The 19940-nt window shown below is 37.8% G+C and overlaps 2 protein-coding genes and 1 non-coding gene across 3 annotated transcripts; all 3 read right to left on the bottom strand.

Annotated features, from left to right (window-relative positions):
- Positions 1 to 885: 885 nt before the first annotated feature.
- fbxa-133 (DUF38 domain-containing protein) lies at positions 886 to 1969 on the bottom strand (the record flags this gene model as incomplete). The annotated part of the gene is made up of 2 exons (NM_075051.1): positions 886 to 1152; positions 1199 to 1969. 2 exons carry the CDS (start codon positions 1967 to 1969, stop codon positions 886 to 888), a joined length of 1038 nt encoding a protein of 345 aa, NP_507452.1.
- Positions 1970 to 12534: 10565 nt separating this feature from the next.
- On the bottom strand, positions 12535 to 13554 carry C38D9.13. Its single transcript, NR_147801.1, has 4 exons — positions 13427 to 13554; positions 13306 to 13380; positions 12893 to 13257; positions 12535 to 12800 (listed from the first exon to the last, which is right to left on the bottom strand). It is a non-coding gene; the product is annotated as an Unclassified non-coding RNA C38D9.13 (non-coding RNA).
- A 1468-nt stretch (positions 13555 to 15022) lies between these two features.
- C38D9.2 (RING-type domain-containing protein) lies at positions 15023 to 19612 on the bottom strand. The gene is made up of 9 exons (NM_001383482.1): positions 19267 to 19612; positions 19070 to 19212; positions 17373 to 17441; positions 16809 to 17006; positions 16582 to 16760; positions 16169 to 16412; positions 15604 to 16109; positions 15254 to 15553; positions 15023 to 15203 (listed from the first exon to the last, which is right to left on the bottom strand). Exons 3-9 carry the CDS (start codon positions 17380 to 17382, stop codon positions 15159 to 15161), a joined length of 1482 nt encoding a protein of 493 aa, NP_001370016.1. The 5' UTR covers positions 17383 to 17441; positions 19070 to 19212; positions 19267 to 19612; the 3' UTR covers positions 15023 to 15158.
- Positions 19613 to 19940: the final 328 nt, after the last annotated feature.

Genomic DNA, 19940 nt, shown 5'->3' with positions numbered 1-19940 from the left:
AGCAAAAACTCGTGGAAAAAAATGAGAATGAGTGAGGAGGATGAGATTGAACGTTAGATAACGTGAGGGGGAAAATACAAAGTTTAATGTCACGGAGAATATTTATTTTTTGAATTTTTGGTTAGGATGTTTAATAGAAATTCAAATAAAATTCGGTACTTGTGTATTATTTCCCCTCATTTTAATATTATCCATTTTAATTAAACGTGATGTCCATTTTCCTTCTTTAGGCTTAGAAATGATTATTTCCAAAGCCTTAAAATACAAAAACTCCACACGTTTATATTTAAAAATGTATTTTTTCAAAATGAGGGGAAATAATACATAAGTACCTAAAATTCTCACGTGAACCTAGGCATAAACTACATATTTTAATGAACATGTATTTGTATTTACACTTAAAAAAATTCTCCCATCAAAGAAAACTCCGCGCACATTAAAAGTTCAATTGAATATACTGGTATCTATGTATTTGCAAATACCTGGAAGACTAAACACGTCAATCACAAACCTGGTTGCAACATTACTTTCAGTTTCCCAGCTTTTCAGTCATTTCACTACCACTAACTTTTTTGTTTGAAATATCAGACTTGACAAAAAATCAAAAAAGAACATCGCCGGGGATATTTGAAAATGTTTTTGTCAAAAAAATGGAGTAGCCAAGATGTGCCCAAGAAATATCAATACTTTTTTTTCAAAGCACTTTCAAAATAAAATTTTTACGACATCATCAAGTTTAATGTGAGCACGTCTATAACCCCGCACTGTAAAATTGCAGGGAAAAGTAGAGGATCTAATGAAACAGATTCAATTTTTATTCACACATTTTTACATTACATGTTATGATACAGAAAATATTTTGAATCACAATAAAAGTGTATGCAACTACCAAGGGATTTCATCAATTAGTTCTGGTGGCACTTCGGAATGTGTAAATTTGAAACAAGTTATCTCCCTCGCACCTGCTATACGCTCCAAATAGTCTAGTTGAACTACTCTCCGCCTGTTCACTAGCACTCTGAATACCCACATTTTACGCTGCACATTATTTTCGGTCACGAAAGGGAGGCCAAAAGTTTCATCCAAATTTTCTGCATCAAACGATCTACTTTGAATTTTGAATTTTCGAGGGACACATGAATTGATAAAAATCTGAAAGTTTCAATAGGTCACCCTGAACTACTTCTATTATGCTTACCTCCTTCAGATAAAGTAAATCTTGGATGGTAATTTGACGGAAACAAAGTTTTACTTTGTAAAAATGTCCAATACTTTCAATTGGAAACGACACAGCACATTTTTCAACACTAAGTATTTTGGCGTTTTTCCATTGTGCCAGCTTCACCATTCGACCAGTGTCAAGTTCTTCTCTTTCATTTCTGCTTTCTGCATCATACACCAGGTTAATTGCATTTAGCATTTTTTCATCCAAATACGACAGTATTCTGGTCATCATCTTCATATCAATTCCGACCAAACGTACTGTGTTCACTTTTAACCGCGTTTCTTCAGGCATAAGCGTTTCTCTGATAATTTCTGTGAGAATAACAACGTCATCGATAGCACGCAGTCCGAACTTGAAAAAGTCGATTGGGGCTTTATGATGTTTCAAGATAGACCCCAGATCACTCATGCACACGTTCAGAGGTGTATCGCCTATGATCGTCCAAGTTTGAATATAATCAGAATTATAAGCTATTGGTGGATCTGCCCAAAAGCTACACCCAATTTCATTTTTTTTGTATCCGAGAGTTCTATTCTCATCGGGAGTTTTTATTTTTAGGTAACAATTATCACCATCAATCGCTATGCAAAGATCCATGTTGGAAAACTCAAAATATTTGGTGTCGACAAAGCTTCGAAGGCTCTTGCATACTTTCCGAATTGATAAGCTGAAACTTCCGAATTTATATATGTTAACCCAACAAAAAAAAAATTTGAAGCCAGTATCTAGTTTTTTATTTTTCATCTGAAATTTTGAGCTGAAAAAAAAAAACACAGAAATTGTAACTGTTTAGAATTCGACGTCACAATCTCAATCTGTGTCAGCGACGATCATGACGACATACTATAATATAGGGCGAAGTCTTCCACAAAGGCGAAACGTGAACAGTGTATACCGCTCTATTCTCGCACACTCTGTGCACCCGCTCTATCACACTCTGCGCACTGCGGTCGACGTTGCGCGGGACCGCGCTTCACTATAGTTGTGTGGAAGGGAAAATTCGATAGTATGAGGGGCGGGAGTGGGGGCGTGGCGTGGGACGGGCCAAAGCGAGTAGCGCCTTTGTGGAAGGCTTAACTACTCGGCAAATCTCTCGTCCTGGAGCGCGGACGGGGCGCGACGAGATCACGGGTTCGCGCTCCAGTCACCCATTTTTTCGCGCTCCTTACGAGCCACATCCGCGCTTCAATCGCGTTTGCTCCGCGCGCATTCCGAAGTTGAAAAATTCTTGCGAAATTATATGGAACGCGATCAGAGCGCCAACGTGGCGCGGAAGGAGCGCGAAAAAACGTGTGACTGGAGCGCGAACCCGTAATCTAGTCGCGCCCCGTCCGCGCTCCAGGAGGAGCGATTTGCCGAGTAGGGCTGTTAAGCAGGACCAACAAGAATGTCTTTTATTCTGCTACCGTCCTCATGATTTTGAAAAGGATGAAGCTGTGCTCTTGCCCTCACTCACAAAAAACTGAAAAAATATCGATTCCCGTCTTTCCAATTTAGACAATTTTTTCAAAATTTTTATTCGGGTCCTAACAACATACATTTTGAGTTTATTGAACTTATCCGTAATGGGGCTATTCAAGTAGCGTCGTGAAATTAAAAAAGTGTATTTCAATACACAGTTTGCCTTATTCAAGTAACTTCAAAAATATGTATTCCAATACAGTTTGCGACGTAATATCGCGACATTTTTTCACACGGTAACAAGTGAGAGACGCAGAGACGTGTCCCCGCAGGGTGGTAAATAAGTTTCATTTCTTATGTTGTAAGTGCGGCGGGTGGGCGGAGAATCCTGCGAGGGCACATGTCTCTGCGTCTCTCATTTTTTACCGTGTGAAAAAATGTCGAGAAATGTCGCGAAATTACGTCACAAACTGTATTGAAATAAACGTTTTAATTTCAAGACACTACTTGAATAAATATGTTCAGATAATTATTCTTGAACAGTATTATAAACACCCACTTTTGAGCAATAAATCGCTAAATAAAAATCTTAAAATCGTGCAACTTTTACTCAATAACGCCAATCAATTAAACTTGATGGCTCTGTGAAGAACTGGTATTTTTCATTGATGATAGAGTACGGGTGCACACCAGAGCTGGAACAAACATGTATTTTCAGTATGAAAAACTAAAATGTAGGGCTCCCATGAGGTCGCCGCAAAGGCGCCTTCGCCGGCCTCAGCGGTCGCCGCGCCGGCCTCACGGCGTCACTCTCGCCTTTCACTGAATTACGCATAAACTTTTATTTTCATCTCTTATATTTGTTTCTAAATTTTCAACGAATTATTGAAAATTTAAATTTCACGTCAAATTCATTGAAAGCGGCGAACGCATAGATATTTTACTACGGCAAATACTCTTTCACTACCTTATCTTTTACAAATTGTATGTAGTAAAAGATCTGAATGCGCAACTTGTAGTAAAAGAAATTCCGTAGTGAAAGAAATCTTGTAGTAAAACGGTATCAGCCAATTTTTGCAAATTTTAAAGGTGGAGTAGCGCTAGTGGGGAAATTGCTTTAAAAGATGGCTATGACCAAATATCACAATAAAAAAATCCAAAAAAACTTTCTAAATTTTATATGATTTTTTGAAAATTCCAAAAATCTCAGTTTGCGTCGAATTCCAATTTGAATTACCGCCATTTGGATTTGTTCGATGGAGCGCGCTTGCAATTTTTTAAATTTATTTATTTTATTTTTTGTTATTTTCCACCGATTTGTCATGTTTTCACTGTATTTTTGCTTGAAAATTGAAGGAAAAACCAAGATAAATGCACATAATTGATGAAAAAGAACGACACAGTCTGAAAAATAAGAACTAACGTTTTTAAACGACATCGAACCAGAAATTATTGATTTCCTAGATTTACGCTTGTAAAGTAGCTTTTTCATCAATTATGTGCATTTATCTTGGTTTTTCCTTCAATTTTCAAGCAAAAATACACTGAAAACATGAAAAATCGGTGGAAAATAACAAAAAAAAAATATTAAAAACGTGCAAGCGCGCTCCATCGAACAAATCCAAATGGCGGTAATTCAAATTGGAATTCGACGCAAACTGAGATTTTTGCAATTTTCAAAAAATCATATAAAATTTAGAAATTTTTTTTGAATTTTTTTACTATGATATTTGGTCATTGTGGTACCATAGGCATCTTTTAAAGCAATTTCCCCACTGGCGCTACGCCACCTTTAAGGTTAGCCGACAAAATTTTTTTTTTATAGCATGTTAAACGCAGCTCATGACAGATAATTGGACCATGAATTGAGTCTAAAAACCATGTTTAATTTATAAGTTCTCAACGGTGACATTTTTGTCTTCGTTTTCGTGTTTAAAACGAACATTATCATTTTAGTAGGGCTCTCAGCTGACAATGAGTGAGGCGCAAAATGTTCGCCTCACGCCGGCCGGCCTTCGCCTTTGCCGTTCGCCGCTTTCAATGAATTTGACGTGAAATTTAAATTTTCAATAATTCGTTGAAAATTTAGAAACAAATATAAGAGATGAAAATAAAAGTTTATGCGTAATTCAGTGAAAGGCGAGAGTGACGCCGTGAGGCCGGCGCGGCGACCGCTGAGGCCGGCGAAGGCGCCTTTGCGGCGACCTCATGGGAGCCCTACATTTTAGTTTTTCATACTGAAAATACATGTTTGTTCCAGCTCTGGTGTGCACCCGTACTCTATCATCAATGAAAAATACCAGTTCTTCACAGAGCCATCAAGTTTAATTGATTGGCGTTATTGAGTAAAAGTTGCACGATTTTAAGATTTTTATTTAGCGATTTATTGCTCAAAAGTGGGTGTTTATAATACTGTTCAAGAATAATTATCTGAACATATTTATTCAAGTAGTGTCTTGAAATTAAAACGTTTATTTCAATACAGTTTGTGACGTAATTTCGCGACATTTCTCGACATTTTTTCACACGGTAAAAAATGAGAGACGCAGAGACATGTGCCCTCGCAGGATTCTCCGCCCACCCGCCGCACTTACAACATAAGAAATGAAACTTATTTACCACCCTGCGGGGACACGTCTCTGCGTCTCTCACTTGTTACCGTGTGAAAAAATGTCGCGATATTACGTCGCAAACTGTATTGGAATACATATTTTTGAAGTTACTTGAATAAGGCAAACTGTGTATTGAAATACACTTTTTTAATTTCACGACGCTACTTGAATAGCCCCATTACGGATAAGTTCAATAAACTCAAAATGTATGTTGTTAGGACCCGAATAAAAATTTTGAAAAAATTGTCTAAATTGGAAAGACGGGAATCGATATTTTTTCAGTTTTTTGTGAGTGAGGGCAAGAGCACAGCTTCATCCTTTTCAAAATCATGAGGACGGTAGCAGAATAAAAGACATTCTTGTTGGTCCTGCTTAACAGCCCTACTCGGCAAATCGCTCCTCCTGGAGCGCGGACGGGGCGCGACTAGATTACGGGTTCGCGCTCCAGTCACACGTTTTTTCGCGCTCCTTCCGCGCCACGTTGGCGCTCTGATCGCGTTCCATATAATTTCGCAAGAATTTTTCAACTTCGGAATGCGCGCGGAGCAAACGCGATTGAAGCGCGGATGTGGCTCGTAAGGAGCGCGAAAAAATGGGTGACTGGAGCGCGAACCCGTGATCTCGTCGCGCCCCGTCCGCGCTCCAGGACGAGAGATTTGCCGAGTAGTTAAGCCTTCCACAAAGGCGCTACTCGCTTTGGCCCGTCCCACGCCACGCCCCCACTCCCGCCCCTCATACTATCGAATTTTCCCTTCCAGGGCTGAATCGACAACACTCCCATTGGGGGGGTTCAGACGAATTTGGATGAGTGAAAGGAGTACAAAGAGTCTCACCAGTTGCATTTTGCAAATTATTATCTGATGTTCCTTGAGTCCCTGGGTAACTTCTGTGGGAGCAATCATGTAATAGGTTTGGTTCTGGTACAGCTGGATCTTTGTATACTACGTAATGATCATCGACTTCTGTCTGATTCTGGATGGTATCTCTTGTTACATTTTTATCTCTAGACAAATGTTTGGTATTGGTGTCGTTAGATTTTTTGGCTACGTGAGCCGCTCTTTTTGAGCTGTTCGGAGCAATTTTGCTCGGAAGTTGAGTTAGAGCGAGTGTTGGTGGTAATGGGGGTGGAGAGGACTTGTAGTCCAGGTCGTCTTCTTCTTCGGTGGGTTGCGTCGGTGCGGAGGTGTCCAAGTCGTTGTCCTTGTCCATGTGGTGTACTTCGAGTGGGATGAGTAGATAAGTCCCTCTCTCCTTTACCATTTCCGACCATTTTTCACTCATGCTCTTTGGCGAAATAATTTCGGTAATTCTTCCGATTAGCGATTTATAATTGCTAACAAAGTCACTGACTATTATAACGATGTTGATCATCGCTTCAGCGGAGAATAGTGCGTATCTGAGCAACTTAAGATCGAGGATGATGTCCTTTTTGATTCTTTTCATGATTTGGATTTTTCTATCCAATTTTTTGCTCAGAGTTAAGCCGTCAACACCAATGTAGGTGTTTAAGTTAGCTAGTATTTTGGAGCCTTCTTTGATGGGTTCTCTGTAGAATTGATGAATGATTAACCCTATAGGCTTTTGGCATTGTAGTAGAATTGTTTTTGCATCAATCATATAGAGTTCATTAATTAGATAGGTATTCCATTTGGACTCGTTTTTATCGCTTGATCGCATTTTTGCAATTATTTCCAAGTTGGTTTGAACTTTTGTATCTAGAGACTGATCTTGGAGAATCTTATCATATTCGATTGTGATCTGATTTCCATTTCTCAGAGTGCTCACTATTGATGCTAATCGCTTTTTTGCAACGTTCAGATTGGAACCGAGACGTTTCTCGTTTCCGTTGAATGGTAGTAATAATGCAACGTTACCATAAGAATTGAATTGACAATTTTTGATAAATGCTTTCATTAGATCACGAGTGTCTTTTTTCGTAGTCTTGTTGATTTGGATGTTTTCAATTCTGATGTTTTTTAGATTCCACATTTGCTCGATGGTATGTACTAATTTTTGGTAATCGTATTTCGAATCGGTAATTTTTAGTACTGTCATGGCGTAGACTTCATGTGTGTTGATTTTGATAATATGATTGAGTGAATTGGTAGCTCTGGATAGTAATTCAATGTCAAGATTTGGATGATTGACTATTCCGAATGGCGTTTTTTCGTTGAGTCTTTTAGACTGTAGTACGAGTTGATTCAACTGATTTGAATACCTGCGCCAGGGAATGATTTTTTCGACATTGGATGTTTTCGATTTGAGATACTGTAGATATTTTCGATCAAGATTGGGACACATGAATGGTGTTTTTGGTAAATGTGGAGTCTCCGCGATTTGCATTTCGAATGGGCTCTTTGAGTCTGTGGATTTCAGACATAGATGGTAAATGATGGACTGGGAAGTGATGGTATTACTGTAACCGGTGATGGAAAGTTGCGTTGTATTCAAAATTTTCAGACCAATACGTCGTGCTGATCCATGATCGATAATGGATAGGTTAGCGCCAGAATCAATTAAGACTCTGATCGGCTCGCCGTCAGCAGTGTATACACACATGAATGGTAATCTGTAATCTTTATCGGAATGAGATTCAGATGTTGCAACATGATTGAAAATTTGAGAATTATTGATGTGATTTATGAACGCGTTGGTTTCGGTACAGTAATTATCACTTGAACAATTTTGGTCAAAGTTGGTATGATTGTTAAGATTAACTTGGGTATTGAGATGATGGTATCTATGAGACTTTTTGAGATTTAAACTTTTAGAGCAAACTTTTGGGTTAATAGAACAATTTGAAGCGATTTCTGTTGGCAAATCAGTGGGTGGCACGCGAATCTTAAATTTTGATCCCGTGCCTGCCTTAGAAAGAGAGTTATTGAGAGTTGGTTTGGGTGTTGAATTGTTGCCCGCGGAATTGCTGGCCCCGTTGGTCTCGAAATAACATATTAACTCTATTAACTGGTTCTTTCCAGACGATAGGATCTGCTTCTTCTGGATAGTTATCGGTATCTCTATAGTACTCTTTCTTTGGACATGCTCCTGAGTGATGTTTTCCCATGCAATATGCACAGGATCTATAGCTTCTGCACTTTTTGATGTCGTGATGTGGATTGAGACAATTGGCGCAGAGTCTCTTTTCTCGAATTACTTCTCTGAATTGTTTGCTCGAGAGTGTGCATCTCATAGATTTGTGTGGACCCATGCATGCCATACACTGTACATTGCTCTCTGGCTGGTGGAACGGAAAGGTGAATTGGATGATGCGCATATTTGGACCTTGATTTTCCGGTTTGTAATATGATTCCACAATTTCTCCTGTTTCAGGGATTCGATATGGTTTGTCAGATTCTTTCTCGTTCTGTTGAGTGATTTTGTACTTGTATTCAGTGTGACTGTTGGATCTTTTGTTATCACTACCATTTTGACCGTTATTGTAAGTAAGGTGAATGGACTCTTTATTTCTTGGAATTTCATTGACTGAAACTGCTCCGCGATCAAGTTTGGATCTTGCTTTGATGGTATCGATACATTCGGCTACCATATCATGAATCTCTAGCCATTTGAATTGTTCGAGACCTTTTCTCGTAGATTTGGCTAGTTCGTTTTTGATCGATGTGGGTAATTTAGCGATGAAAGGAGAAATCGTTCTGATATCGTCCACGTTCATATTTTTATTTCTCAGCTGATAGACTACAATTCTGTGTCTTGATAGATCTTTGATCATTTGTTCCCAATCATATTGATCGAATGGAAGAGTTAAGAGTTTTTCGTGTAGATCTAGACTATCTTCTTCTTGTCCGTAGACTGCTTTGAGTTCTTTGAGAGATAACTCAACAGCTTCGGCATAGTTTTCACTTTTTTGTAGGTAATTACTGGCTGAGCCTTTGACGTGTTGTTTGAGAATTAGATATTTAATGTGGCTCGTGAAGTTCTTGTTTTTGAAAACGGTTTCTTTGAAACTTTCATAGAAGAATTCGAAATCTTCATGTTCTTCTCCGCTGAATTTTATGAGCAGCTTGTGGATGTTTCTAATGTCTGGTTGAATAGATTCTGTAGATTGGATCATTTGATTTTGTTTGATATCGGTATTTTTAAGATCCTGAGAGCTTTTCTCTTCACGATTGTATATTTCTAGCATAAGAGCTCTATGACTTTCAGTAGTTATATCAACCAATTTCGACATTCCAAGAACTAATTGTTCTATTGTTTTAGGCAAAGTATCTAATGGTGGCTGATTTGACATTTGTGTGACGGTATTATTTGTCACTTGTCCTTGAATAGGTGTCTCAGTTGCTTTTGGAATATGATTTAGGCTTGATTTGTTTGATTGTTCGTGTTGGGTGGAATCCCCAGGAACTTTGATATGCGATTTAGATGATTCGTTGGTGGTTTCTTTGGCAACATTGAGTTTTTCACTTGATTCTTGGGCTAGATTTTCGGCAGCCATTTTTTCTTGTTGAAGTTTTTCGACTTCGCGTTGGCTAGCCTTTTTAGCAGCTTCGAGATTTTTCTCCTGATCTTCTCTTTCACTTTGAATGATCGATCTCTTCTCAGTTTCAAAGAGATCCTTGGAGATTTGTTCTTTTTCAGCTGCTGTTTTCTCACTGGCTTTCAATGCTTGTTCAGCTTTCATCAATTTCTCGGCTTGGCGAGCAAGTTCGGCTTTGAGTCTTTCGACCTCGTCTCTTTTATCGTTTTCGAGATTTGCAGTATCGTTGGTATTAGGAACTGAAGATGTAAATTGGTAATTACTGCTGGCTCTCGAGAGTTGATCATTCTTCGCCTCGAAATCATCATCCTCAACATCGACGTTAGTTTGGTCTTCAGTCAAGGCGACGTCTTCCTCAGATGGGCTGATGGCATAATTATGATGGTTGAGCTCGCTTTTGAATAAGTCGCTGTCTTGCTTAATTTTCATTAAGATTCTATCGGCATCAAGGCGGTCAAGCTCTTTTTTAGCCTCGGCTCTCATCACGTCCATCTGAGGATGGTTGATGATCTCAGGTAGGTTGAAACGATTTTCGATGTAATTCGGAACTTTTCCGATTTTTTGCTCGAGGTTCGAGAGTTTGATGACGTGCTGATCAATGTTGATCAGATCGGATTGGGAAGTTGGTGACATGGTGTCGCCAATTTTATCGAAGAGAATCTTCGATTTTTCGAATAAGTCTTCTTTAGATTTTAGGATTCTGGTAATTATGGTACTAATTGGCCGGGTGGCCGAATTTCGCACCGGGGGTATTGGATGATGTGTCTCATGAGAGACATTGACTCGAGTTGAACTCGAGTTTCTAGATGTAGCTTCGTCTCCTGACATCGTCCGAAGATGCAATAAAGATGATTGTAGATGACCCTGAACGTAACATATTGTAGTAATGTACGACTATGAGAAAAAATAGGGATTTATGGATACGATAGTATTCGATGATACGATATTGGATGGTATTCTAAACAAGATAGAAGTATGTTAGAATATATGTATTGGTACTGAAAAATGAGGAATTTTGACATCTCATGTATTTGTAATCATAGAATTCGTGGTGAATCTTTATTGATCTGATCAATTTTTAACACTGAATTTCAGCGGAGTCTCTCAAATGAGCTGATCTTATTACTCAATTGAGGTAGTTTTCTTCCATGTGATGTTCATTCGTATGTAATTCAAGCTCCCTTGATTTACAAATTTCTGTGCTTAGTCAAATATATGTTACAGAATCATGGGTTTTTCGATTTGATGGTTTTTATTCTTCATCCAAGCAGTGGGATTGACGTTTTGTTTGTAACTACCGTGGTCCACTTGGCTTATTGGTTACCGTGGTTGACTTGTAACTTCGCGTATGACTTTGCACATTTCGTTTTACATCACTTCTCCTCATAAATACTCATGTATTTCTAGTAACACTGTACTTGATTTTCAAAGATTATGATGGTATGATTGATCCGAGTATCTGTGGTCTCCGGTCTGATAGTGGAAATTCAAGTAGTAGGTTTGTGTTCGTTTTAGAATAACCGTGGTCTAGCTTGAATCATATTCGTGGTCTATCATATTTCTTTGGTCGGGATGTGCTCTGAGACAGTGGGTGATACCGAAGTCTATCTCATTGCTGCCGTTTTTCATATCTGCTGGATCGGGATGTGCTTTGAGACAGTGGGTGATACCGAAGTCTATCTCAATGCTGCCGTTGGTTAATTTAATCGTCTGCGTAATTTTATCACAGTGATCAATCAATCTTTTAAATCATTATACCAACCAGTTCTAGGCTTTGTAATGAACAATTCGAGCGCTCTGAATGTTCTGATAATGTTTTTTAGAACTGTTGTGTCTTTACATATTTGAATTGTATTAGCCATAGTCAGTTTTCTTAAGCACTGCCTTCTATGTTTTATTATGAACCTTATGCAAGATTAATCATATACATGTCGTTTTCGCTCCTCGTAAATGTGTTTTCGTGTAACATTTTCCGAGTATCCTTTGTATATAATCTCCTTATTCAGCTTGACATTTTTCCGAAGATTGACTTCTCCGGTGGTGTGCCGGAGCGAGTCACATCTTGTCTTCCTGTCACGGAGTACTTTTGCTGATAAGGACATAATAAAAAGAACAATCCCTAGTCACGGACTAAAGTTTCATATCTTGAATGCCTTAGATATGAGAACCTCTCTTCAACTCCTTTAAGTTTTTTGAGGCGTCTGCCTGACATATTCGGGTGTTCTACTAATCTCATTCTGAAACATGTACTGAGATGTTCGTATTATACATGTATTATGTGGAGACTTTTCTTTTTTCCAAGATAAATTCTTCCTTTAATGAGAGTATAATCTGTTGGTATTTTTCTTTTCGAGTATTAAATGAACATTGTATTTTAACGATCTTTTCTGTAGTAGTACTTCCTTTTTATTTTCAGATTCGATCTTAACTTTTCAGGTTCAGGTATTTCAGATTTTTATTTCAGATTGTCCCGCTTCGACGTAGTTGCTTTGCATGGGTTCTGAACAGAGGTAAATATACGCTCCAGTCAGACGGCTCCGCTCTATTCTAACTTTGCAACTGATTTATTTTCTGAAATCTCTGACTTCGTTTTACTACTGTACTTTTTCGTTCAGTATTCAACGTTCACTCACTTTCTTTCTTTTCTACATTCAAGCAATAGATTTATTTGTGACCTTTGTTATTAAATTAATTTATTATTCAACTATTTGAGATTCGTTCTTAGTATTATCAATTATTCCTTTTCTCTTTATGCCGATTCTTAGATTTTCTTTTGATATTTCAATAATAGTACACATTTTTCAACGAATTCGAATTTATTCGGGAGCTTTTAGCTCAATGGTTGTCTTTGAAGGACTGAAATGTGTATAGAGGGTATGGCGGGGAATAATTAATAAATTTTAAAACGAAGGTATTATATTTATCTTCGTTGGTTATTCATCAATTAACGACATTTCTGACTCATCATCGGTAGTATCACTCAGATGGTTGATGAAGCTTGAATTTGAGCTGGTTTCGCTGAAACTTCTTGTTCGATGACCACAATCGGTGGTATTTTGGCGATTTGCTGAAATTTTGCCGTTTTTCATAGTTGAATATTATTGATTAAGTTTTTAGAATTTTCAATTCACTTCAATTTAATTATTTGCGTATACTCACGAGGTGTAATTCTGATTTCGAATTATATGATTGCGAAAAACCAGTGGTATTGACGGCTAAGTAGGTGACAATTTTGTTCTTGTTCAGAAGTTGGTATATAATGCACTCTTCGAGGGTATAGCTTGAGACGTGTATTCCAAAAAAATTTTCCGGAGCACAATGGGCATATTTTTGCCTGTTTGCGGGCCAACGACGTGGAGTCCTCTCCATCTTTTGAACTCTTTGAACTATTGTTAAATTTCTCGAATCGTATTCCGATTTTCCGACAATTAATGTTGGTATTGCAACCATCATTTTCGGATATTCTCTTCTCGTGGGTATTTCGAAATCTCATGAAGTCTACCATCTCCATCAGTGCATTATGTCTAGAAATAATTAAATTAATTATTTTCTTTATTCGTAGATTTTTGTACTGAATTGCATCGTGTTTGTGCAGTTGATGGCCTGGTATCTCTCGAGTAGCTTCTTGGTTCTTCACCGATTGGTATCTAAAATGAACATTTTGTCAATTCGCAATTAATTTTCGTTTTATACCTCTCGTTTCGAATGTGGGTAATACTGAGAGCGTATTAAAGGCAATCTTGACGATTTGGGAGACGGTCTGATGGTCGACGATTGGGATGCTCGGCATTTGGATTTCCGTTCGGATTTTCCATTTTGCTGTAATGAAATAATTTTATTTTCATTATTTTTTGTCGTTTTTAGACACGTCACAATGTTCAATATTAGACTATCGATTTTTATCGAAGTGAGAGAATCAACTTATTTGTTTCGAAGTGATTAAATTTCTGAATTTTTTCCCTTTTATACTAACAATTTCCGATTAAAGTAGATTAGGGGGTCACGTTTCGTGTTTTTTTTTTGAATATAGACTGGTATTACAGATATTTTTCTCATTATTTTTATGGAAAAAGATTATAATTTCTTTCAAAAGTCAATCTTAATTGAGTTTTCAATTTTTATATTTCGAATTAATTCTTATTATTGCTCGCCGAACCAAATTATAATTCTCCACCAAACGCCAATTCGATGGACAATTAAAATCTGGATCTCTCAACTGAACTCGCAATTCTGATTTTCTCGCGGTCTCCTGCCACTCAACTGTCAATAATTCAGAAATGATGGTATTATTTGTTCAGTTTTCGAGATATTTTCTCAAGATTGGCGTCCTAATTCTCGGTTCGCGAATTATATTCACTTCTTCGATATAGAATTATTTTTGGCTCAATTTCGAATAGCTTTTTAGGAAATTATATTCCCGCGTTGACTAAACGCGTTTTATCTTACTTAACTTGTGAATAGTGCGCTAGCGCTCCCATTAGGGGGGTCATTTCCCCGCTCCTCCCATTAGGGGGGATCCTTTTTCGATTTTTAGTAATTTGGGAAAATTTGGGAGCTTTTGGATTGGATTGGATGATTAGATATAGCGAAGCGTCGTCCTAAAATTTCTTGATGGGTATTTCTAGGTGGCTTTTAGGTGGTATAACTAACGCACTTTTCACCTTCTTCGGTGTTTGGGAAATCCTTTTGCGATTTGGATAAGGCTGGATTTTGATATGGTTAGGGGCGTTTCCCTGATTTATATTAGTTGCCTTTAAACGTCAATGACGATATATCCGGTTTCATTTTTGAAGTCTTCGGATTTTGGAAAATAATGTTCATTTCGGGATACACCGTTATTGACGTTGGGATTTCCCAATTTTTTTTTTTTTTTTTTCGTCGGTATCATTATCACCTAGTTAAACACTGTCATTACTTGTTAACTAGCACGCATACAAACAAGGCTCGGACAGGGTGCAACAGAAATAGCAGAGCGGCTGGATTGGATTGGATTGGAAATTGGATTAATGATGGCTCGCTCAGGTGTCTTATGGTACGTTTACTATCTCTGGCCTATGCGTGGGCAAATAACTACACGTCGTGATTTTTTCTCGAAAAATTTCGTTTGAATGTTTTAGTCCGAAAGTATGACTATAAATTATCTAAATTATCTTTCTCGCATTTTCTCTTTCACTTTTTTCAACCTCGTTTAGAATAATATTGAACATCGTATCATGAATGGGGGGGAATAGATAATGAAGAGTATTGTAACTCGATTCCGAAACTGATCAATAAGTAGTTCAATAATTATTCAACAATCAATTATTTATTTAAAATGCAAACAAGATGGTATGGCGAGTTTATTAGCAATTATCAATAGGAGACGATGGTATGAAGAGATGGTATTGAAAGTGGTAGTAGAAGGTGCTTATGATTTGCTTCCTCCTCAGTTGGTGGTATCTCTCTTCGGAATGTATCTTCCCTTTTTGATCTGAATTCAATATTTGTTTCTAATGATTTCTCATAATATTCATTACTCACCGGACGTTCTTGGGTATTATACTCTTTTGGAGCATGCTCACACACGGCTGGATGGTGTGCCGCGGTGTCTTTCCATCCGCGTTGGGTACCTCTCAGTGCCTTGCAATATTTACAGAAACTGTCTTCGCTTGGGCAGTTGGTATGCATTTGAGCTCCACAGAATTCGACTGGCTCGTAGACTTCCAAGCAGTGATGGCATTTCTTCATCTCGGTTAGTCTTTCGCGTCGATCGAACCACGTGAAGAATTTCTTGCATTTCTCGCTGGTGTGGTTGTACAGTCCGCAAAATGTGCAGGTACTCTGAATATTTATGAGTTATTTTTTGGTTATTGAATGATTTGCTAATTTACCTCGGTTCTCTTGATGGTAGTTTCAATTGCTTCTTTTGGAGCCTCCTTTGGTGGGGGTTGAGGGTAATGGTTCCATTGTGGAGCCACGTTCTCAGATCTCATCCCTAGAGCTTCTTGTGGGTATCTTGCACAGTATCCGGTAAGTTTTTGCACAGCATTCTCCATTCGTGGGACAATGGCTGCGAATTCGTATAGATGGCGAGTGATGGTTTCGTTGGTATTGTCGTTCCAATATTTATGTGAGTTCATGGCTTCGTGGGCAACTTTGATGGTACGAGTAGCGTCTTCCAAGGTGCTGTTCATTAAATTGTTCAGCTGCTGGTTGACGGCATGGTTCTTGCGAATTTCTTCGCCCAGTTGCTTGATGGTCTTCTCATTTTCTTTCACATTTTTTGAACTTTCAACGATGGTACTCTCCATTTTGTGCAGGAATTCCCAGGAGGTTTGGTGTAATCTCTCCAGACTTTCGAGTATGTAGATCATTCTGTCGAGTTTGGTGTCGGTGACTGCAATTGAATTTTTTGATTGCTTTTTAATTATTAAGATCGCATTAATAAATATTTACCATGATCTCTCTCTTCCATATTGGTGGTATGTGTGAGCAATTTGTCCTCGGATGGTGGAGCTTTTTCTTTCCCGATGGTTTTCATGGGGGTTTCGACGGCTTTCGGAGGCGATTTCTCCGGCAATGGTGTCTCTTCTGTAGTGGTCTCAAAACTCGAGTCCTGCTCATTGGAGTTTTCAGAAGAGTAGCCGTCTGATTTGATCGGTGAGGATTGATTGGAATGGATGCTCTTGGTTGGGCTCATCTGGAATAATTCATCGATTTAGCGAATAATATGTTGATTGGGAATATTAAATAATCGATAGATTTTGATTAATGTCACCAGTGAGAGAATTTGCTAAATAATTCGAGAGAAATTCGGTAAAAATTTTAAATAATGAGTATTTCAACAATTTTGGAGACTAAAGGCATACCGGCGGAGGTTTTGGGCAGAGTTCGGCGGGTTCTTGCAGCAGGTCGGAGATTTTTGCCAGCTGGTTGGCTTCTTTCTCGATTGATATGGTTGCCATCACGTCGTGCTGGGCAAATTCAATTGCTGCGTTGGTATTCGTAGTTCCGCGTTGCTCTATCATCTCGCTGATGAATTGGGGGTCTAAAAAAATCAATAATAATGATTTTTATATAATAATTTAGACCATACCTTCTCTTGTCTCTTTCTCCTCATCTAAAATCGCATCGGGGATGGTATTTTCACAGGAGATTCCTTTCGTGGGTACTTCTGCGAAGATATGATGATTTTCATCCTCCTTTCGTTGGTAATATTGATTTCCAGCTTCTTGAGTTGGCTCGGCACGAGGATCCATGTTGATGGTATGATTTCCGGCCTTTTCTCGTTGTTCTGGAATCAAATATTGATTAATATTGATATTAAGGGCGATTAGAGAGTTTAAGATTGTTGAAAACTTGATAAAATTGATTTTTGAGGTGACTTGCAGATTTTCGAAAAGTTTCGAAAAGTTTCGAAATTCGTTTTTCTCCGATTTTTCCAAGTTTTTCGGAGAATTTCAAGTAATTTTGATGTTACATTACAGGGCCACGCGTATTCTCGCTTAGAAATCATCGAAATAATTCAAGAAATGGGGAAAATCTAAAATTATAACGAAAAATCCCAAAATTTTAGGCCGAAATCGAGATTTCGTCGATTTTTTCGATATTTTTCCGAATTTTCTGCATAAATTTTATGAAATAATCACGTAAAACTCACTTTTTGGCATTTTCGACTCGAAATCCGTGCTGGAATAAGTAGTTCTGACGATAAATGGCAGCTGTTGGCCTAAAAATTGAAAATATTTTCATTCGAAATTGGGGGCGGGGCGAAATGTACGCATACACCGCACGTCAGGTTGCACAGAAAAGTCTACCGTAGTCACGCGTAAACAACGAATTTTATCGGGGTTCAGTGGATTTTAATGGGAATTTTGCATGATTTTCATGAAATTTTCGTGAGAATTGATGAGAAAAATAATAAATCTACACAATTTTGAGCAGATAATCGATTTTGAGGCATTTTTGCCTGATCTTCTTAGCGATACAGCTCGATTTAGTGAAGTTTTCTACTAAATCATCGATTTGCATAGATTTCTCGATTCGCTTGAGAGTTTTTTCGAAGTCAACGGAATATTTCCTCGTTCGGATCATGTTGAGGATACACTCGATGGATATACTTGGATAATTGAGTAATTTGTTCGAAATTCAGTGATTTCTAGGTACATCAGAGAGGAGAGAGCGGTCCGACGGGTTCTTTTTTGTGAATAGTTGAAATCAAGGAGAGTTTCAGAATAAATCTTCCGCTCATTATCGATTTTTATGCAATTTTGGTATGGATTTTTGAATAGAAATTGGATTTTAATTGATTTTTTAGGTAAAAAAAGGAATTTTGATAGAGTTTTTTGGAAAAATGGAATTTTGAAGATAGATTTTGGTATAAATTTGGTAATTTTTGATATTTTTAGACGAAATTTTTTGCATTTTTAATCGATTTTTGAACGAAAGATTACCTTTTAAACGTCGATCCTTGTCCACCGGTTCGATGCACCATGTCGAGGGCGTGTAGGATGGTAGTAGTCGGTATCGATCACGCCTCCGGTACCTCTCTCTCTCTCTCTCCGTGTGTCCCGATAAAGCATCTGAATTGTGTAAGATAAGCGGTGTATGACGAACAAAGGAATACTCAAAAACCTATTTATTATACAACCTCTCCCGTGTGGGTAGAGCAGGACTCTAAATAGGAAAAACAAGTAAAATGAGGGAAATACAGCAAAGAACATATAAGGATGATATTAGAAGTTCTTAAGATGGTGAAAAACCCTCGTCTGGCGAATATGATGGTGAAATGATGATAATGGGTCATTTAGACTGGTAATAGTTCAAACTGTTATTAAAGATATAAATCTAACGAACATGATGGTATATCTGCACGTGAGGGAAAACGATACGTGGAGATTACACCGGAATTGGTATTCAATTACGTCACAATTGACGGACATATTCGAACTCCCCGCGGGCGGTCGGTGGACTTGGCGCGATGCCAAGAAGTTAGAGACGCGTGGGTCTCGCCGCGAGCGCGCTACCATAAGGTGTTGGCGCGTGATTTGAATACGAATATTTATAGATATATTTATATCTCGGCGAATACTGAACGGATTTGAATGAAATAAAATGTAATGAAGAGATAATAATTGGAGTAATGCTCAACGGTGCGGTCGAGCTGATATAGGTTAAGAATAGTGGGCTATTCCGTAGAAACCTATATCAGAGCACTGTTAAAAAGGTTGTCGAGATTGACCTCGAAGGGCTGAATCGACAACACTAATAGAGAATATACGGTATATATAACAACTGATTGTTCCATTGTAGTAGAACTGCAGCTGTTTCTGTATTAATGTAAGAATTTTTGCTCACCTGGGAATTATTGGTGTAATTTGCATCCCCACATAATTAGTTGGTCCTCCCTAAAAAACTACGCTCTTAATTAGTAACAGTGTTTTTGCATTCAAACACAAAGATTTAAGTGATCATAATGAAGTAGAAAAGGGTTCCCAACTCTGAAATTAACAAAAACTTAATTCACTCTGCTGAAAAATTGCGAAACAACTCACGGAGATTCTGCTTTTTCTTCACATTTTTTCCATTCTCCTACTTCTAAATTTTTTTCAAGCTGATCATCCATTTTTACTAATGTTTAGTTTTTCGGATAATCTGAAAAACGAACTAAGAAAGTCGTTTCTTGCTAAATCAAAAAAATTTAAATTGGAATAAACTATTACAACGAGAAGCATTTTTTCAACGCGCTATGAGAAAACGAGTTGTCACAGCGGTTTTTTTAAAATCAATTTTATTGTTTGCGTTTTTCTGTTTGATTCTCTTTCTTAACACGGGAGATAAAAACGAAGTTGTACGACAAAGAGACTGAAGAATTGCAGAAATTCTTTTTTCATGTTCTCTGAAAAAATGATGATAAGTCGAACGAATGGAGAATGTGCGGCAAATACATACTTTTTAATGAAAAATGCAGGGAAAGTAACTCATAATATTGAATACAATTTTTAGAAAGGAGAAGATCAAAAGCCAAACTACATATGTAAAAACAAATAGACGGAACCACTTTAAAATAGTCTTTCAAAAAATAAATTGAATTGAAATCGAGAAGTAAAACCACGAAAAATACAAAAAGTCTTTACTGATTTGCCGTAGATTTGCCTGATCTTTTTGGGGTAATTTCTTCTCTTCGTATTTATATCCCTATTTGGATTGCGTGTTTTCGCCAAATACA

Source organism: Caenorhabditis elegans, chromosome V (genome assembly GCF_000002985.6).
Source record: "Caenorhabditis elegans chromosome V".
NCBI lineage: Eukaryota > Metazoa > Nematoda > Chromadorea > Rhabditida > Rhabditidae > Caenorhabditis > Caenorhabditis elegans.
Note: the sequence above shows the minus strand (reverse complement) of the source record. Positions and strands in the feature narration are given on the sequence as shown.